This window comes from Equus quagga, chromosome 13 (assembly GCF_021613505.1).
Source record: "Equus quagga isolate Etosha38 chromosome 13, UCLA_HA_Equagga_1.0, whole genome shotgun sequence".
NCBI lineage: Eukaryota > Metazoa > Chordata > Mammalia > Perissodactyla > Equidae > Equus > Equus quagga.
In genome coordinates, this window is record NC_060279.1 from 98677627 (window position 1) to 98697692 (window position 20066).

The 20066-nt window shown below is 59.9% G+C and overlaps 2 protein-coding genes across 4 annotated transcripts; one reads left to right on the plus strand and one right to left on the minus strand.

The window, feature by feature from the left end:
* Positions 1 to 920: 920 nt before the first annotated feature.
* KCNK6 (potassium two pore domain channel subfamily K member 6) lies at positions 921 to 10564 on the minus strand. The gene is made up of 3 exons (XM_046683361.1): positions 10136 to 10564; positions 4022 to 4417; positions 921 to 3838 (listed from the first exon to the last, which is right to left on the minus strand). Exons 1-3 carry the CDS (start codon positions 10455 to 10457, stop codon positions 3615 to 3617), a joined length of 942 nt encoding a protein of 313 aa, XP_046539317.1. The 5' UTR covers positions 10458 to 10564; the 3' UTR covers positions 921 to 3614.
* Positions 10565 to 12898: 2334 nt separating this feature from the next.
* YIF1B (Yip1 interacting factor homolog B, membrane trafficking protein) lies at positions 12899 to 20021 on the plus strand. Of its 3 annotated transcripts, none has more exons than XM_046683911.1 (8): positions 12899 to 13001; positions 16702 to 16940; positions 17015 to 17119; positions 17240 to 17318; positions 17452 to 17509; positions 18419 to 18574; positions 18649 to 18742; positions 19667 to 20021. In XM_046683911.1, the coding sequence occupies exons 1-8, from the start codon at positions 12950 to 12952 to the stop codon at positions 19820 to 19822; spliced, it is 939 nt and encodes a 312-aa protein (XP_046539867.1). In that variant the 5' UTR covers positions 12899 to 12949; the 3' UTR covers positions 19823 to 20021. The 3 variants fall into 3 exon arrangements, with proteins under 3 accessions (XP_046539867.1, XP_046539869.1, XP_046539868.1); XM_046683912.1 differs by having other exon boundaries at positions 12929 to 12992; XM_046683913.1 differs by lacking the exon at positions 18419 to 18574.
* Positions 20022 to 20066: the final 45 nt, after the last annotated feature.

Here is a 20066-nt window from a genome sequence, read left to right on the forward strand (position 1 = left end):
ACGAGGTAGGTGCTGTTATCGTCCCATTTCATGGATGAGCAAACTGAGGTCCAGGGAGGTGAACCCACTTGCCCAGAGCCACAGAGCTGGGGAGGCACAGAGTTGAGATTTACAGCAGGAACTTTGCCTCCAGAGTCTGTAACTGAGCACCTCACCATACTAGGTACCACTTGTGTAGAGGGAAAGGAAAAAGTGAAACACACACACACACACACACACACACACACACACATACAGTGCTGCTCCATGGCTGGAAGGAGACCTCAGTGACCACAGCCTGCGTGCGAGAGAAATGCTGACTCTCCACTCTCCGCTCTTTCGTACTTTGTCAGTTTTGTAGCACGCACATTTTTTTCTTAAGGTCTTGAACTGAACAGGGCCTGGGTTCTTTTTCTAGAGGAATTTGGAAGGAGAAGCGGTGAAGAGCAAAAGCCAGATCCCACAAGGACCACCCTCGAGAAGAGGAGAAGCAACTGCCTCCCCACCCAGCCGCTGACTTCAGCAGCAAGGTCGACAGTGAGCGCACGGAGGAGCCAGGAAGGCTGGGAGGCCGAGAAAGAGCTGGACAGCGGATGTTTCTGAGCCTCCGTGGGACAAGGTGATCCACCAAAACCTTGTTCAAATCCCAGTTTTGCACTTCCTGTGTGACCTTGGATAAGTTACTTAACCTCTGTGGACCTCCTTTCCTCACCTGTAATGTAGAGAACGTACGTAACTCGGAGTTGCTGAGAGGGTTAAATTAATTATTATGGGGGCCGGCCCCGTGGCCGAGTGGTTGAGTTCACGCGCTCCACTGCAGGCGGCCCAGTGTTTCATTGGTTCGAATCCTGGGCGCGGACATGGCACTGCTCATCAAACCACGCTGAGGCAGCATCCCACATGCCACAGCTAGAAGGACTCACAACTAAAATATACAACTATGTACCCGGGGGCTTTGGGGAGAAAAAGGAAAAAAAGTAAAATAAAATAAAAAGATTTTAAAAAAATAAATTATTATGTATCAAGGGCTTGGAACAGTGCCTGGCACCTGGTAAATCCCATGTGTTTCCCACCATTGGCATTAAAACAATCTTGTGTGACTTTTTAGCATTCTCCCGACCTTCTGCCTTTCTAATAGAAGCCCAGTTTTGCTCAAGTATTCACTAGCCTCCAAACCGAAACCTCAGTCCCAGGGGCAGGGAGAATTTTGAGGAATCCAAGCTAATCATGGTGGCTCCATCACTCTAGCCAATGATTGGTTCGGGCATGTGAGCCAATTTTGGCCAACGAGATGGAAGAGAAGTCTGCTGGGAGGCTTTGGGAAAAGGTTTCCTTGTTTCCAAAGAGACACAGGAAGAGATGCCCCTGTCTTCTTGCACTAGAAATTACGGCTGGTTGTGATGCCCGGACCTGTGGCAGCCACTTTGGGGCTGTGAGGGGAGCCCGTGTGGGAGCCAAGCCTTCAGCTGAGAGTGGCAGAGTAGAGAGAGAGGAACCCTGGGGCCACAAGACCCTCCTGGAGCTGTGGACTGTGTCATGACCAGAGGTCTGCCCAACTCTGGGGATGTGCAATCTACAGTTATCTCATTGTTTCAGCCAGCGCCAGTCAGGACTTTGTTCCCTGCAGCCAAATCTTTCCTTACTGATCCTTTCCTTACGGCTGATTTCTCAAGCCTGGTCTTCTCTCTTCACTCCCACCCTGGGCTGCCACACCCCCCTCATGGCCTCGGTTCCCTCATCTGTCTCCAGCCCCGACCGCCCCCCAACCCCATCCCCTGAGCCCCATCCCTGGGGGTCTCTTTAGTCCCTCACACCCACCATGTTCCAAACTAGCCTAAGCGTCTCCCCTTCAAACCTGTTCTTTCTCCCAGGTCCCCATCTCAGGGGCAGCTGACCATCCCTTGGGCCCTTCCCTGGCCTTGTCCCTCCCAAGTCTGTAAGGCCTGTGGAGCACCCCTCCACCCCCCACCCCCCGCCTCCCCTTGGCCCTGCCCAGCCCCATGGCCTCCTGCTTGGTTCCCGCCCCACCCTCCGCTGGACACCCGGCCTTGGTCTCCCACTCTGTTCTAAGTCCACAGAGAAGCTAGGGGGCTCTTTCCAAGGCACAAGCCCAGCCATGACCCTCTCCTGCTCAAAGCCTTTCCATGGCTCTCTAGTGCCCTCAAGAAAGAGGGCAAGTTCCCAAGCTTGTCACTTGAGGACACCTAAGCTGTGCCCGTGTTTACCGCCACACCCTCCTTCCCCCACTCCCTTGCATGCCAGTCACAGAAACTGTGCAGGAAGCCGATGTCCACATGCTTTCCTCCCCCAGGCCGTGCACACAGGCCCTTCTGCCGGGACGCCCTCCCTGCCCTTTCTACTTGTCTACCTAATCGGCAGGCTCAGCCCAAAGGCCCCAGCCCTTCTGCCACCCCCAAGGGCGTGGTCGAGGTGACAGCTCAGGACCGGCCTTGGGCAGAAGTGCTGTCACTGACGTACCGTCTCGGGAGGGAGCATATCTCAGGGAGTAAATGGAAAATCTGTCCCCTCCTAGCTCTGAGTCCACGACAAGGGCCCTCCCCTCCCCGTGCCTCAGTTTCCTCATCTGTGCAAACAGGGCGATGATATAATCTTCCTTCTATGTGAAGGGCCTGGCCAAAGACAGCGGCACAGACAACAGAGCAGGGTCCCTACATCCTCTTTGGAAGTCAGCACTGTTATTGCGGCCATTTCACAGGGGAGGGAACTGAGAAACAGAGGGGAAGGGACCGCCCGAGGGCGGAGGCGGGATGCAGCTGGGCTGGGACAGGGCGCTAGGGGAGCGGGGACAGCAGTCACCGTGGTGTCCAGGCTGGGATCCTGTGGCATCCTCCTGCTGGGTGGCTGAGGAAGATTCCAGCACTGGGGGCTACCAGGGCTCTCCGCATGGGTCTGGCTTCCTGGAGTCACTTAAGGAAAATGTCAAGTACACTTTCCTCCCCCGACTACTCCTCATATTTCAAGGCTGAGTCAAGTTGTCACTTCCTCCAGGAAGCCTTCCCTGACCTTCCAGGTGGGATTAGGTGATTCCCTGTGCTGCCTCCATCACAGCCCTGACCACACTGCCTCCCCTACTGAGGTCCTGCCCATTCTGGGCTGTCACTGTGTGGGGACGGGTCTGTCTACCTCCCTGGACTGTGAGCCCCCCTGGGAGCAGGGTGAGGCCATCTCGACCAGTACTGTGTCCCGAGCACTGCCCGGCATGGAGGAGGGAGCTGTGGATGAGTGACTATATTCTCCCCACTTGACAGATGAGGAGATCAAGGTGCAGAGAGGGGCGGTCACTTGCCCGAGGTATAGTGAGCGAGCCAGTGCCAGAAATGAGGTCCAAGCCCAGAGCCGGGTGCAACACGCAGGTGACAAGTGGCTGGGAGAGAGAGGCTGATGGAGTGAGTAAAAGAACCAGACGTGAAGATGGTGAGGAAGCCAGGGAGGCACAGAGGGGACAATGAGAGAAGGGGAAGGGAGGACAAGGCAGTGTCGGCGCCCGGGGGGAGCCGGGACACATAAGACAAAGGACGGACGGTTGGTGGCGATGCCTCAGGAACACCGGCATGTGCTCGCGGATATTCTAGAATGTTCCAGACCAGCTCCCTCCAGCCTGGGAACTGGCCCTGCTACCTGGGGATGGAGGCATAGTTGGTGTGGGAGCCGGCCATGAGTTGCTGGCGCGGCTCAGGTGGGGGGCCCAGAATGTCCACTCGATCGTCATCCTCCTCCCTGATGCTGGCAGGGTCCACGCTGGGCAGCAGGATGAGCTCTGTGAGGCCGTGAAGGTCGGACACGCGGCGGAAGGTCTGCAGCAGGAGCACCATGGCCACCAGGCCCAGGAAGAGGTAGGCTGTGGAGATGGCGGAGGGCCGATGGGAGGACTCAGACCCCCGGGGTGGGCCATGGGGCTATAGGACCCCCAGGGTGGGGCCGTGCCCTTCAACTCCCCCCTGGGACAGGGCAGTCCCCCTCAGAGCCTCCAGAGCCAGGCTGTGCCCCCGCCCTCCCATCCCCAGCCAGCCACTGCCCTCACCTGTGACCAGCACCTTGTAGAGGGCCCGGTGGGGCTGGCCAGGGGCCTCTCCGGGCACGTAGTCCCCCAGGCCGATGGTGGACAGTGAAATGAAGCAGAAGTAGAAGGCGTCCAGGAAGCTCCAGGTCTCCTCGAGGTGGGCAAAGACCGCAGCTGGCACCAGGAAGCAGAGGGCCACTACGACCCCCAGCAGGCCCACCAGGTGCCAGCGGGCTGCGCGCCGGCGGTCCCAGCCCCATCGCGTGCTCAGCCAGGACAGGGGCGCGTGGGTCAGCAGCAGCGACAGGCGCTGGGCCGAGGCGGTCAGCAGCAGCATGGTGACGGGCACGCCCAGGAGCGCAAAGGCGATGGAAAAGGCCTTGCCCGCGTCAGTCAGCGGCGTCGTGTACCCGTAGCCTGTGGGAGCAAGGGGACGTCCTGCCCGCTCAGCACCTCCCTTCAGGCCCGGGCTCACCCCAAACGGAGACTCATTTCACCCTTGAAGCTGCCCTTCCAGTCTCTCATCTCAGGTGATAGCACCGCCATCCTTGCGGCTGTTCAGGCCAGGAGCCTTGGGGTCACCCTGAGTCCCTCGTCACTCACACCCACTTTCCATCTGTCGGCACATCCTGTCGTCTCAACCTTCAAATTACACATCGAGCCCGCCCGCCCCCCCCCCCCCCCCCCCACGGCCCCCACCTGGTCCTGCCAACCCCGGCAGCCTCCTCCCTTGCCTCCTTTCTCCCCCCGCCCTTGACCCGTCTGTTTCCCACAAGCAGCCAGAGGGAAGCTGTGGACACCCGAGTTCAGCTGCTCAGAGCCCTCCCGTGGCTGCCTCCCACTTGGGTAAAAGGATAAAGTGCTCACTGTGACCCACGAGGCCCCACACAGTGCGACAGGGCAATACCCTCCCATCCCAGGGCCTTTGCACGGACCGTCCTCTCTCCGAGGTTCCCCCGGCACCCACGTGGCTCCCTTTCTTTCCTCCTTTCAGGTCTTTGATCAAATGTCCCTTTTTCAGGCCTTCCCTGACCACCTTATTTTAAACCGTTCCACCCTCTTACCAAACCCACTTGTGTTTGTCTTCATGGCCTCAACACCTTCTAGCATAATAGACAGTTTCCTTATTAGTTCCTGTCTGTCTCTGGGCGCCAGCTCCCGGGGGGCAGCACTTCTGTCCGTTTTGTCACCGCTGGAGCCCTGGTCTCAGGCCCAGAGTGGGCGCTCGATCAATAGTCAAAGAAAGAATGACGGGCGCAGGCTCTGGCCTGGCTCGGAGCCTCAGTTTCCTCCACGCTACCATGGGCGTGACCAGCCCCCCTGGGCTCCCGAGGACGGTGGGAACGAGGAAGGTCGGTGTGGGTGTGAGTTCTGCAAACAGACATATGATACGGGGAAACCTAGCTGTTGGGAGGACTCGCTTTGGCGATGTGGAATCTAAGGTCTCTTTATTTCCCAAACTAGGCACACCAAAGGCTCGGAGACAGGACAGGGGTGCCGAGGGGCCTGCTTTGTGTTGACAGTAAGACGTCTCGCCCAAGAGGCTGCAGATCCAGCCTGTGGTCAGTAGTACCCGGGGTGGGCCATGGGGCTATAGGACCCCCTATACACACCGAAACCCTGCACACACGGCGGCCATTCCCCTGCACCCGTCTTCCAGGCAGGAGGGTCCTCAGGTGTTATAGACTCAAAAGAACGGAAAGCGGGGGCTTGAAGAGACACCTGTACCACCACGTTCACAGCGGCATCATTCCCAACGGCCAAAAGGTGGAAGCGACCCAAGTGTCCATCTATAAATGGCTGGATGAACAAAATGCGGTACATACATACGATGGAATATTATTCAGCCATAAAAAGGAAGGAAACCCTGACATGTGCTCCACCGTGGATGAGCCTTGAGGACATCAGGCTAAATGAAATAAGCCAGTCCCAAAAAGACAACTGCTGTAAGATTCCTCTTATATGAGGTTCCTAGAGTGGGCAAGTTCACATGGAACAGTGGGGGCCGGGGCCTGGGGAGTCAGGGTTTAATGGGCGTAGAATTTCAGTTTTGCAAGAGTTCTGGAGATGGACAGTGGTGATGGTTGCACGACAATGTGAATGTGCTTAATACCACTGAAGTGTACACATAAAAATGGTTAAGATAGTAAATTTTAGGGGCCGGCCCGGTGGCGTGGTGGTTAAGTTCGCGCACTCCGCTTCAGCCGCCGGGAGTTCGCCGGTTCAGGTGCTGGGTGTGGACCCGCACACCGCCCATCAGGCTGTGCTGTGGCGGCGTCCCACATAGAAGAGCTGGAAGGACTTACAACGAGGATAGACAACTATGTGCTGGGGCTTTGGGAGGAAAAAAAGGATAGTAAATTTTAAGTGATGTGTATTTTACCACAATTAAAAAAGAACTGGGGAGCCAGCCCTGAGGGCCCAGTTAAAGTTCCTGGTCACAGAGCCACGCCACCCGTCTGTCAGTTGTCATGTTGTGGCAAGGACTCACATAGAAGTAGAAGGACTTGCAACTAGGATATACAACCATGCACTGGGGCTTTGGGGAGGAAAAAAAAAAAGAGGAAGATTGGCACAGATGTTAGCTCAGGGACAATCTTCCTCACCAAAAAAAGAAACTTCCATCTTGGGGGCCAGCCCTGGGGCCGAGTGGTTGGGTTTGTGCACTCCACTTTGGCGGCCTAGGGTTTCACTGGTTCGGATCCTGGGCGCAGACATGGCACCGCTCATGAAGCCATGCTGAGGTGGCGTCCACATAGCAGAGCCAGAAGGACCTACAACTAGAATATACAACTATGTACTGGGGGGCTCTGGGGAGAAGGAAAAAAAAGAAGATTGGCAACAAATGTCAGCTCAGGCGCCAATCTCAAAAAAACAAAGAAAAAAGAAACTTGCATCTTACGTAAATAACTGTGCTTTGAGATGGATCCCTTATGGCTCCAGCCCTCATGAAGACAAGGATTTTGATGGAGAAATGCCAGCAGCCTGGCTGAAACGACAAGCTTGCAAAGGACCCAAAATCCTTATAAACAGAAAAGTTATATAGAGTCAGGACGGGGGCCAGGAGCCTCGAAGAGTCAAATCCTGGTCAGCGCTTTGCCCCTTATTCTCTGCATGACCTTGGCCACAGGACTTCTCCTCTCTGAGCCTCAGTTTCCCCAGTGTACTGCCAAACGGGCTTCCTCAAATGTGACAATGATAATCCTCCCAGGTGGGGACAGGGCGTGGGAAGAGTCACCAGGACGGCGCTGCTGGCTTCCTCGCTCCCGACTCCCCGTTCCGGGTGGGCCGACAGGACCAGGGATGCTGTGGGAGAGGAGCCTCCGAAGGACCTTTGGCTTCCCGGCCTCGCCAGCAATGACGGCGGCCACCGAGCATCAGGAAAGCTCCGTGACCGGGAGCAGTGCTTCACGCTGACAGGACTCCCTCTCTGACCAAATTCATGTGGCCCCGCTGGGCCCTCTGCTCAACCAGGCCCGGGGTCAGCAGGAGCCCTAAGTCGGTTCCGGAAGGATGCCCCCACTCTAGACATCTCATCAAGTTCCTCCTCCTCTGCCCTTCAGACCCGAGTCCTTTGATCTCAGTCCTTGGCCTGTCTTTAGCAAGAATCCTCTCAAGCCAGTTGAGCCAGAATCCCCCACCCTCGCTGTCTCCTCTGAGTCACTCTCCATCCACCGATCCCTCCCTCTGCTCTCGGCTCTAAACCCCCAGCTGTCTTCGCCATATTTGGAGTTGAGTTCCATCTCTCTCCGAATAATTTTTCTTTTACCATGCACATACATCCCCCTCTTTTGTGCAAGCCCAAGAGGTGGTGCAGAGTGTTGGTTAAGAACTAGGGATTGTATACCTTCCGAGCTGTGTGACCTTGGGCAAGTTATCCAACCTCTCTGGGTCTCCGTTTCCATGGCTAAAAAAACAGGGCCACCAATGGTACCTGCCTCACAGGCTGCTGTGCCGATTAAGTGAGTAAAAGCCCATTTGTAAGACTCTGCCAGGCATACGACTATTACATGAAGGGGGAGCATTAGTAGCCCCATTTTACAGACGAGGGGAGGCACCAGCCCAGAAACGAGCAGTGGCTCAGCAGGGATCTGAACCGAGGCTGTGCCTGCCTCGAGTGGCTTCTTCGCCTGTCCCGCCTGGGAGGACTTCTGGATCTGGGCGGAGGCAGAGGGAGACACTGATGTGACCCAGCCAAGCCCAGGAGCAAGTCAGGCAGGCCCAGCCAGCAGGGGAAGAGAAGCCCCGGGGAAGGTCGCGAATTCCAGAGGCTGTGAGAAGCATCTGGCCCTGCTAGGCCCGCTGCCTGTGGCCTTGGTCTGCCGGTCCACACAACAGGGCACCCAAGGCCACGGCCACGGCCACAGCCTCGGGGAGGAGTGCGGGCTAGCCCAGCCCCAGCCTCACCCCCTCCCCTGTCCAAATCCCAGGCAAAGAGACAAAGAGGAAGTGTGGGGGCTGGGGAGGCACAGGGGGAGGCCCAGCATGCTGGGGTTTCCCAGGTCTGCAGGGCCCACTGGGCAGGGATTTCCCTGGGAGGGTTGGGGAGGGGGTTGGTCCCACCTGCAGGGGCGGCAGCGTTGGGGGTGGGGGGGGTGCCCTGGGTCCACAGAAAGGAGGGGACAGGCACCAGCAGGGCGTTTTCTGGATCACAAATGGGATGGGGAGGGGAGTCCTCAGGCAAGGATGCCTGAGGGGGCATGAAGGGGACAGGCACTGCTGAGGGGACGATGGGGGACCATGTCTCAGGTCCTCGCTAGTCCAGGGTGGGCAGTAAGGGTCTTGAGTGGATACTGGGGTGCAGAGGGCCCAGGGCGTCCTTGATGGGGGGAGAATTTCCGGTCCACAGCAGGCTGGGGCAGTGTTAAGGTGGAGAGGGAAGTCCCAGCTGTCAGTCTGGAGGAGACTGAAGGGTCCCTGGTCCCCAGGAGATTCCCTTGGGAAATCCAGCGTGGCAGATGCTGGCATCCTGTGTGTGCATGTGGAGGGGGCTGGGATTCTGCTCTCAGTGTACAGAGCTCTGGGGCCCCTGCAAGGGGGTCCAGGTCGTTCTGGGGCCCTCGCCGAGGGGAGTCAGGGCCCGGTGAGGGATGAGAGCCTCGCCCAGGGCTTCTCGGGTTCAAAAGGCCCCGGTGGGGAGTCAGCCTTCTTGCTGCAGGCAGGTCAGGGACTGAAGGGGCAGAGTCCTGGCTGGGGGCTTCTGGTGGGAAACAGTCAGTGGTCCTTCCTGGAGGGCGCTCTGGCCCCCTCCACGGTGGGTCCCTCTCACATGTCCACAGTTAGGGGCTGCTGAATTGGAAGTCCCAGGTCCAGAATGGAGAGGGGGTGCCCCACTGGGCTTCCCAAGACAGGGGTGCTGTCAAGATGGAATGGGGTATGGGGAGAGGGGTCCCATGTGTGAGTCAGGACTACCTGCTGGGGAGTACGAGGATGGGGTGGTCCTTGGTCTGGAGGAGGGAAGGGGCCCTTGCTGGGGCGCGGTCTAGGGCCAGAGGGGTGGAAGTCTCAGGTGGGGGCACCAGGTCCTTGCTGAGGGATCTCTACTGGCAGTGGGGTCTTTAGTGACGGCGCCCTGAGAGGGTCTGGAGATTCAGGGTCCTCACTGGGGCACCAGGGTCAGCAGGAGGTTGGGGTAGGGCTTCCCAATTGGCGTCCCGGAAGGACACATCTGGAGAGTCAGGGGCCACTGTCGGAGGAGATGGTGGTCTGAGCCCAGAGGGGACAGGGGTCCTTGCATGGCTGAGGTCCCCGTCCAGGGGGGTGAGGATCTCAGGCCGAGGGTCCCAGGTCCTTGCTGGAGGTCTCTGAAGGTAGCCCTAGGCCCAGAGGGGACTGGACGGACCTGGGAACGGGGTCCCAGATACTCACTGGAAGGTACTGGGAGGGAGGCCCGAGTCCCAGAAGGAACCCAGGGACTTCCTGCTGGGGGAAAGGCTTGGATGGGAGTTCCCTGAAGCGGGCCAGATCCCACGAGTGTGGGTCCCGGGTCCTCGATGAGGGGTTTGGAGGGGATCCTGGGCCCCCAGCGGACTGGGAGTGATCCGCTGGGATAGGGGTATTTCGTGATGGCTGCGGGGACGTGGTGGGGGTGCCGGGTCCTCGCCGGCTGCGGGAATCCGGGCGCGGCTCACTTACCCACGGTGGTGACCAGCGTGCTGGCGAAGAAGAGAGCCGAGGCGAAGTCCCAGGCGGGGTCCGAGGCGTTGGCGGGCCCGGAGGCGTTGGCGAGCGCGGCGCGCCCCAGCCGTCCGGCCGCCAGCACCCGCTCCACGAAGGCGTCCAGGGCCGGGGCGGCCACGCACGGGCTGCGCCGCAGCAGCTGCTCGCGCTGCGCCCCCAGCTCGGCTCGGAGCCGCGCTTCGTGCGGCCCCTCCAGCCGCGCCACCAGCAGCGCGCCCAGCACCAGGTACGCGGTGTAGACCGCCAGCGCGCCCGCCAGCAGCGCGCCCTGCCGCATGGCCCGCGCCGCCCGCGCCCCGCGGAGCCCCCGGCCGCCCGGCTGACGTGGCCCCCGCCTCCCGACGGCCGGGCGCCCAGCCTCAGTTCCGGGAGCGCTCGGGCCGCGGCCACAAGCGCCCCAAAGAGGAAGGAGAGGGAACGGGGAGGGGCGGCGGGGGAAGGACGCTCCGCCTCCGGGAAACTGAGGCACGCCCCGCCGCCAGGTGTTCGTGTGTACCAAGAGGGTGGAGCCCAGAGCTCCGGGATCCAGCAGACCAACAGGCTGGAAAGGGTGGGGGCTGGGGACCATCCTTCCTTTCCTTCCGTCCCTTCTTCCCTCTCTTCCTCCCAGGAGTGGCGGCTCCCTGTGTTCGAGAGAATCCGAACCGTCTTCTCCGCTCGCGGACCGCGGTGTCGCCCCCTAACTCCTCAGGGCCAAGGCGCCCCGCTGCGAAGACTGTGCACGGACTGCATCAGGGCACGTGGCTGAGGGGACAAGGGGACAACCCGAATCCAGTCCTCGCTCCATTCACCCAATCGTGCGCTCTGGAGTGGGGTTGCGGCCACCTGGAGGGGACACCTAATTCACAACAAGGGACAGCACAGGGGCAGGGGTACCTTGTGCCAATGGACGGAGTAAGGGTCCTTAGCTACTCACCAAATCTTTGCTCTGCGCCCACTTTGTGCCCAGCCCTTTGCTGGGTGATGCTGGGGACACAGCAGTGACCAAGACACTACCCTCCGGGGGCTCCCAACACTCCAGCAGTGACAGCGCAGCGGGTCAGGGGTGATGAGGGAAGCACAGGCAGAGTGACCAGGGCTGAGGTGAGGGGAAGACTAGATGCCTGCGGAGCCCAGAGGAGGTGACCACCCCAGCTGAGGGGGGTCAAGAGAGCTTCCCCAGGAAGGGGTCTTCTGAGCTGATGCATGAAGACGCACAGGAAGTCTCTTCCTGGCAGAGCCACAGATCCACACCTCTACTAAAGGGGAGTCTCCCTTCCCTGCTCCCCCCGCGTGTTTCTGCACGTCCCCCTCCCGCTGTAACTCAGCACCCTCCCTGACGACCTTCTGGAGAGCAGCCCGGAGTCCCGGCCACAGCTGACTAGCAGAGGAGTGGGCTTGGGGCCCAGCTCACACACCCCAGCTGCCTCTATTTATAAAACAGAGCCCAGCTTGGGGCTGACAACTCATAGGAAGAGACACCTGATAATAAAAACAGTAACAGTAGCTGCCAGGGATCAAAGGCTCACACTACGCCAGGCCCTGGGGACACATGGGCTTGTACTGAATCCTGAAACCCCCCCCCATATCATTCCCATTAAACGGATGAGAAAATTTAGGCTTAAAAATGGAGTAGTGACGCAACTAGTCAGGGGTGAGGATGAGGCCAACAGAAAGCCAAAATACTTGCTTTATTAATAAAAAATATTCACAGAATTTAGAAGGGGGGGACCTACGGATGAGAAAATGGTAGCGGAGCCAAGGGACAGATGCTAAACTGAAGGTGCAGAAGAAGAATGGGGGCACCTCACTAGCAAAAAGGAGCGTGGCTGAGCCAGGACTCACAACGGAGAGACCAGAACAGTCCTCGAGGTCCCCAGAGGAGGAAGGGGAAAGCCACAGGGACAGGGTCACTTGCTGACATCCTTCCGGAGTGCTATCACTGCCCAGAAGTCACTTCTACCATTATCTTTGCCTGAGATAAGTGGAGGAGGCCCAGGGACAGAAGCAGGGAGGCTGAGGGGAAGAGAAGTGGGGAGGCCGGGCCAGATAAAGGGGGAGACGGGGACAGAGAGAGGAGAGACGAAGGAAGCTCAATTTTCAGGACCCCTCACTTGCAGGTGTGCCTGTGTGCGCTAGGAGTTGCTGGGGGTTGTAGTGTTTTGGGCGGACCAGGGAGCCAGGTAGCAACGCAAGAGCATTGATGAATTTCTGGGAAAATGTCTAAAGATGTCTTCCAAGAAAGACACCTGGTTCTTCCCACCTAACTTGTTAGGTGTCCTTTTCTCACTCCAAATATTCACTTAAATCTTAAATACCTAAGGTCTGCCAAAATTGTACAAGCGTTAGAGCCCGCCTAACTCCGCTTAGCCCTTCGGGAACACAAATAGATCTCTCCTCCTCTGCTCCACACCCTTCCCTGGCTCCCCAGCGCTCTCAGCCGCCCAAGGTGAGCTTTCGTCTATAAAGAACTCCATTTCCCATCGGCCTCTTCGCTCGACGTCCACATTTCCGATCATGCGCGACCCCGCCCACTGCTAGGATTGCTCCCGGCTCCGCCCTCCTGCCCCTAGCCCTCGCCTTACGTCATGGCCTCCAGTCCCCGCCTCTTACCCACCGCCAGCTAGTCCACGACTCCGCAAGGGGGCGTGGCCTCTGCGCGATCGTGTCGACCATTGGCTGTCTCCTCACCGGCGGGGCGTGGCTACGGGAGCCGGGCGGGCACATTTAGAACCGCGGCCCGGGCGGCGGCGGCGGCGGCGGCGGCGGCGGAGGAGGAGGAGGTGTACGATGCACCCGGCAGGCGCGGCGGCGGCGGGGACGCCCCGGCAGCGTAAGTGGCGTACGTGGCTGGGCGAGGCGATGGGGGGGGCAGGGGCGTGGCAGGGCCGCTGTGGCAGTTGGCGAGGTCGCTGCGGGTCGGAGGTCACGAGGTCAGGGATCTGGAGTTTCGTGTGCGCAGCGCAGGGATGCCAGGTCTGGGTAGGGGACGCGTTGGGGTCGATTCTTCTTTTTCTTAGGAAATTCCTTTGGAAGAAAACCACTTTGGGCAGGACGCTGTGTGATGTGCAGAAAAACGCGATTTTCATTCATTGTCAGTTAGCGATCGGCCCGCTCCCCCTCCCGTGGCCTGGTGCGGTCGCCCACGCTCCTGACGGCGGTGTTCGCAGCTCTGCGTGAGCGCGGAGGGCCGGGTTCATCCCGCGTTTAAATTGGAAGCTGTCTGTATCGTACTGTTCACGGCCTTTCCCTGTCTCTGAGTTTGTATCCCCACGTAGGTTCCTCTGCATCTCCGTGAGTGTGCGTGCATCTCGTTTATTCATTCGGTACGCCCTGCCCCAGATCCCATTGTGCCAGGGCCTGTGCTGGAGTTTGGGTACCCGGTAGTAACCGGCATAGCACTGGTCCTTGTTACCCTCAGGCTCAGAGTTGAGTGGGAAGACAGACCCTGAACTCGGAAGCAGAGAGGTCAGCAAGATAATTGGGGGAGTAATTAGGGCATAACTAATCCAGGACGTGGCCGGGGTTGCAGAGCCCGCTCTGTCGAGGGAGAGGGCATGGGGTGCTCATTCCTTTCCTCACCCGTTAGTGAGGTGCCTGGCTGGCCCTGGGTGATGCTGGGGATACAGCTGTGCCAGGCAGCTCTGGTTCCTGTCCTCGTGGAGCTACCAGTACAGGGCAGACGGCAGCGACAGTCTAGAGTGGTGCAGCTGTGACGAGAGCAGCACAGGCAGAGGAGTCAGGGCCAGGATGGGGGAAGCCCAATCGGAGTGCTGGTGGCTGGGCCGGAGGTGTTGTAGCCCCGATTAGTCACGTGACCCAGCCTGGGGGTGTCAGTGACGCTTCCTGGACAAGGGACGTCTAATGATGAGGAATTAGGCCCGAGAAGGAGATTTGTGGTGAGAGGGAAAAGCATTGGAGGTTCGTGCCAAGTAAACAAGTAGACAAATGAATATATATTTAGCAATTGTGATAAGTGCTCAGAAGGGGAAAAGGCACCACTGGATACTGTGAGAAAGCACAGCTGGGGCTAGTGCCTTCTGCTGAGCAGTGAGGAAGGTCCCTCTGAGAAGGAAGCGTTTGGGCTGAGGCCCCAGTGCTCTATTAGCAAGTGCTGACCGGGGGCAGGCGTTCCAAGGGGCTAGCACTGCATGCTCAGAAGGCTGTGGGGGCCAGGGGCTTGGCGTGGTCAGGGCCAGGAGGAGGCCACTGAGACTGGTGCAGAGAGCCTGTCATCGACCGAGGGTGGTTGGCAGGGCTGGCTCATGCAGGGCCTCATAGGCTGTTGGATTTTATTCTCATCACACTGGGCACCGATCTCAGGCAGAGGACATAAAGTGTTCTCTTTAGTATTTAAAAAGATCACTCAGGCTGCTGACAGAGAAGGTTGGTGGGGCAAAGAATGGACAAGGGGACCCGGTAGGAGGACATTTAAGTCAGGTGCGAGATGACAGTCTGAGAGGGGAGGGTAACATTGAGACATGGTGGGCGAGAACTAGCGATTGGCTGGTTGGATGTCAGCCAGAAGGGGAATCGGGGTTTGGACACTGAGGTAAGGGCCCCGGGGCAGCCCGAGGGCGTTGCTGGGAAGTGGCCAGACCGGGGTCTGGAGCCAGGAGGAAAGTGGTGGCTAGAGACAGAGGCCAGGGCCCAGGGCACACCGTGGCTGTGAAAGCTGTGGGTTGGGAGGTTGCCCCAGGCGAGAGGCAGAAGATGAGGGCCAGAGTGGAAACTGGGGTCACACTTTTCAGGGAGCTGGAAATAAGTCATTGATGGAGAGGGACCTGCCGGGAGACCATCAGCTCCGGGAAGGCAGGAGCGTGTGTCTGTTTGATCCTCGCTGAATCGGCCAGGCCTGCAGCAGAGCCTGACTCACAGAGGTCCTCCAGCAGCGATGTCTGGTGGCTCAGACAGGAAAGAGAAAGGGCGTGTCTCGGAAGGCAGGAGAGAAGAGAGTGGGAGGCGGGCATTTTCGGCAGTGGCGTCAAATGCTGCTGAGGGCTGCAGTCGAGAGAGTGGCGTCACGCCCTTGGCCTGGAAGCACAGGGGGCCAGTTAGGAGGGCGGGGGAGCAGACCCCCAAAGGCCAAGGGTTGAGGGGGAGACAGGGAGGGAGGACGCCCTTGCATCGAAGCTTTCAGGAAGCCAGCCCTTCTGGCCCCAGGTCGGACAGGGAAGAGGGAAGCGGGCTTGGGGCCGGGGGCCGGGGCCAGGGCTGCCTGCTTTGGGGCTGAGGACACCTGGGTCTGTTTTCAGGCTGCTGGTAATTGAGAGGAAGAGTGGAGGGGCCAGTCGTTGATCACAGGTGACAGGGACTGACCGCTGTATTTGAGCCCGGCCAGGGGCTGAGTGGTTTCTAAGGTCACTTTGCCTGGGGTTCGCTCCACAGAGAGAACTGAGAAGCAGAGGAAGTCACGATGCGGATTATTCAGTTCCTGTCCGCCCTGCTGCCCTGTGCCCACAGTGGCGCCTGGCACCCAGGAGGAGCCCAGCAGATGTTTGCTGCAGCAGCCTCCCTTACTGGCTGGGAGCAGGGGCCCTGGAGCCCCAGTGCTGGGTTCAGACCCGCCCTCTGCGCGTCCCGTCTCCCCCTTCCTTCCCCGCCCAGCTGAGCGCCTCCAGCAAGTCCCCCTTCCTCCTTCCAACATCTCTGCAGAAGCAGCCCCACCCTCCATCCTGGTCTCCCACCTGGCCCGCCTCAGCCGCCTCCTCCCTCCCGTCCTCTCCCTGCCCCCGCTCCCCAACCTGTCCCCACGTGAAGCCAGAGGGACTTTTTTAAAACCTTGAAACCTGGCTCTGCCTCATACCATGTGTGACTGTGGGCAAGGGCCTGAACCTCTTTGCGGCTCCCTTTTCCCTCTGATAATACTGATAATAGACTCGACACAAACGGGGCTGTGGTGAGGAGCTGTGGTGAGGATTGAAGAGTTAAGCCGTAGTGCTGTGTGGTCAGTGCTCATTTGGGGGTTAATTATTCTAATGCTTATCAGGCCGACCTGGGCTGGGCTCGTGCTGTCACTCGCTGGCTTTGGCCCTCACACATGTCGTTTAGCCTATCTGGGCCTTGGTTGCTCCATCTGTAAAATGGGGATAGCCGTTCATTCACTCTTCAGGTTTTTATCAAGTACCTTTTCGAGCCCTGTACTGGGGGCTGAGGATTCCGCTGTGAACAAAACGAAGATCCCCAGCTTGAGTGGGGAGACGGTGAACCAGACACATAAAACAGCTAGGGAGTACATCAGGCGGTGTGAGTTCTGTGGCCATCAGTGAAGCAGGGATGGGAGGGGGATGCCCCCCTGAGCCAAGACTTCGAGATGGGGAGGGAGCCATGAGGATGTCGGGAGGAAGAGCGTTCAGGAAAAGGAACAGCCAGCGCAGAGGCCCTGAAATGGGAGCATGCCATTGTCATCATCATCATCGTCATCAGATGGGTGGACGGCAGGGAGAGCCGCCCGCACTTGACGCCAGCCCACCTGACATCAGAGCCAGGTGGGCGGGAGAACGCGGGCGGAATGAATGAGCCTCACCCCTCTCCCCCTGCAGCCTCGAAGCGGAGGATCCCTGTGTCCCCACCCGGCATGGCCGACCCCCACCAGCTTTTTGATGACACAAGCTCAGCCCAGAGCCGGGGCTTCGGGGCCCAGCGGGGACCTGGCGGCCTGGGCTACCCTGCAGCCGCCGCCTCACCCCAGGAGGCCTTCCTGGCCGATCCCGTGTCCAACATGGCCATGGCCTACGGGAGCAGCCTGGCGGCGCAGGGCAAGGAGCTGGTGGATAAGAATGTGAGTGGGCCGGGCTGGGGGACAGGGTGGGGACCCTGGGGGCCGGGCGTCAGCTTTGCGCTCTGCCTCCCCAGATTGACCGGTTCATCCCCGTCACCAAGCTCAAGTATTACTTCGCCGTGGATACCATGTATGTGGGCAAAAAGCTGGGCCTGCTCTTCTTCCCCTACCTGCACCAGGTCAGCGCCGCCCACCGAGGGACCGGGGCTGGGTGGGGACAGCCTCTGGGGCAGGTGTGAGGGGCAGGGTGGGAGGAGCCCAGCTCTGGGGGTCCTGCCTGTCCCCCCCTCTCCCCACAGGACTGGGAGGTGCAGTACCAGCAGGACACCCCAGTGGCCCCCCGCTTTGACATCAACGCGCCTGACCTCTACATTCCAGGTCTCCCCCACCCGCCTCCACCCCGGCACCCTCCTTCCTCTGGGTGGGCAGGTCTCGGGCGGAGGTCTAGGTGCCCGGAGGCCCAGATGGTCCTTCTTCCTCTGACCAGTGTCTGTGTGTCTGCCTCCCACAGCTATGGCTTTCATCACCTACATCTTGGTGGCTGGCCTGGCCCTGGGGACCCAGGATAGGTAAGAGAGGCAGGGGGAAGGCAGAGTGGGGTGGGCTGGGGGGCTGAGGGCCAGCCCGAAGGTCTCTTGGATCCCTTCTCTCAGAAGAGCCCACTGTGCTTCCCCTCGGCCCAAGACAGAGCCCTCTGTCGTGCTCATGGCCACCCTCGCCTCTTCCCTCTCTTTCCCCTTCTGCCTATCACCACACCTTGTGCTGGTGTGCCTCTTTAAATCTGTCCTTCCCCTTGGGCTCCACCACCAGATCCATCCTCTTCCTCACCCTGCCTGCCCTTCCTCCTCACTCTGCTGCACCACTCTGGTCCTCTTTGCCTCCTCCGGAGGACCTGGTGCTGCCACCCCAGGGCCTTTGCACATCCAGTTCCCTTTGCTCAGGAGTATGTTCCTCCCCTACATCATCTGCCGAGCATCTGCTCATTCAGTGTCTCCACTCAGATGTCACTTCCTCAAGGATGCCTTCTGCTCCCCCAGTCTGGGTCAGGCTCCCACCTCTCGCTCATAGGCTCCTGTTCATTTCCTTTGTGGCACTGAAAACAGGTGTCATTAGAATCAATTCATTCTTGAGGCATGGGGCATATGGCAGAAACCGAGGTCCTTCTGTCCCAGCTCCTTATTCCTTCAGGCCTCAGCTCAGTGTCTCCTCCTCCAGGAAGCCCTCTCTAACATCCCCTCCCGACTGGGTCAGGCACCTCCTCTGGGCTCCCAGAGCCTGCTGTGTTTCCTCCATCCCAGCCCTGACCTCTCTGAGCTGTCCCTGAGGACAGGTCCACCTTCCCTGTAATGGGATTTCCACGAGGACAGGGCCCAGATCCATCTTGGTCACTGCTGGGTCTCCAGCCCCACCCCGTCCCCAGCGGATGCACAGGGAGGGTCTGACCCAGCCAACGAGTGACAGAGATTGGCTGCCGGCAGGTTCTCTCCAGACCTCCTGGGGCTGCAGGCCAGCTCAGCGTTGGCTTGGCTGACCCTGGAGGTGCTGGCCATCCTGCTCAGCCTCTACCTCCTGACTGTCAACACCGACCTCACCACTATCGACCTGGTGGCCTTCCTGGGCTACAAATATGTAGGGTGAGTACCCCCTCCTACCCCCTGCCGGCCGGGCCCTGGCGCCTTTTCCTCAGACCGGCCCTCCCTTCCCCCAGGATGATTGGCGGCGTCCTCATGGGCCTGCTCTTCGGGAAGATCGGCTACTACCTGGTGCTGGGCTGGTGCTGCGTATCCATCTTTGTGTTCATGGTGAGCGGGGGCTTGGGGCGGGCCGGATGGGGCTGAGGGCACAGGCCTCCAGGCAGAGTCGGGGGCCCTGGAGGCCTCCAAGCAGAGGGGGTCAGGTGGGGAGTCTAGGCCAGAGCCGCACTGCTGAACCAAGGGGCCCTGGAGTGGACCCCCGGCCTGGGGGGCAGGATGCCTTCCTGGAGGAAGAGGCGCCCAAGCTGGGGCCTGAAGGAAGAGGGGAGCCAGCCAGGCAGCCAGGGTGGACGCTCACCCTCTGTTCACACTCCTTCTATGGCGGCTTTCCTGCCAGAGTCTGTTAGGGTGAGAAAGCGTCAGCACCCGAGAAGGAGCTCCTGGGAGGGCCCTTCCAGCTGGCCTGGAGACGCTGGTTAAGAGCACCGGGCCCCTCCAGGCCCTGGGCACATCCCACCTCTCTTTAAGCCTCAGTTTCCCCTTTTGTAAAGTGGGGATGATGGTAATTGCACCTCAGGGTCCCGGGAGGATTCAGGGTGAGCCTGTGTGAGGAGCAGCGGGCAAAGACTCATGGCTGGTGGGCCAAATCTGACCCCCAGATAAACTTCGACTTAGATGGCATTATTTCAAAGTTTTTTAAAAAAAGGCGTTTCTGGCTTATGTTGAAAAATTGTTGTCTGGCCCGTAGAAGCGGGTGGCGGTAGCCAGGGCTGAGCCTGGCCACCCCCTTCAGGCGGGAGAGCCACAGAGAAGTTCCCGCCTCACTCAGGGGCCTCCACTGGCGTCTGAATTTGGAACCCTCCCATTTCTCCCAGGCCTGGGGAGGAGCGGGGCCTCACCCTCTCTTAGGAGACCTGGGGGAACCAGGGCTCCCCAGGAGCGAGATTGGAGGGAGGGAGAAACTGGTGGATGCAGGGACTGGAGGAGCGTGCGGGGCCGGGAGGGCTCACGGGTGCCCCCACCCCGACCCAGATCCGGACGCTGCGTCTGAAGATCCTGGCGGAGGCGGCGGCCCAGGGCGTCCCGGTGCGCGGGGCGCGGAACCAGCTGCGCATGTACCTGACCATGGCCGTGGCGGCGGCGCAGCCCCTGCTCATGTACTGGCTCACCTTCCACCTGGTGCGGTGAGGCCCGGCCCGGGGCTGCAGCTGCTGCTCCAGGCGGCCCCGCGCGCCGCTCATCTCCCCCGCCCGCCCGCCCGCGTGGCACCGGCGCCCCCATCCCGAGGCCCCCTGTCCCCCCCCAAGGTGCTGAGATCGCCAGCTGCACAGGCCGCCCAGCGGTGCGGCCACCGTTCCAGAAACAATAAACCGTGATGGGCTCGGCGTGGGCAGCCTCTCTTTGGTGGCGCGGCCGCCCGGCAGGGGGCGGG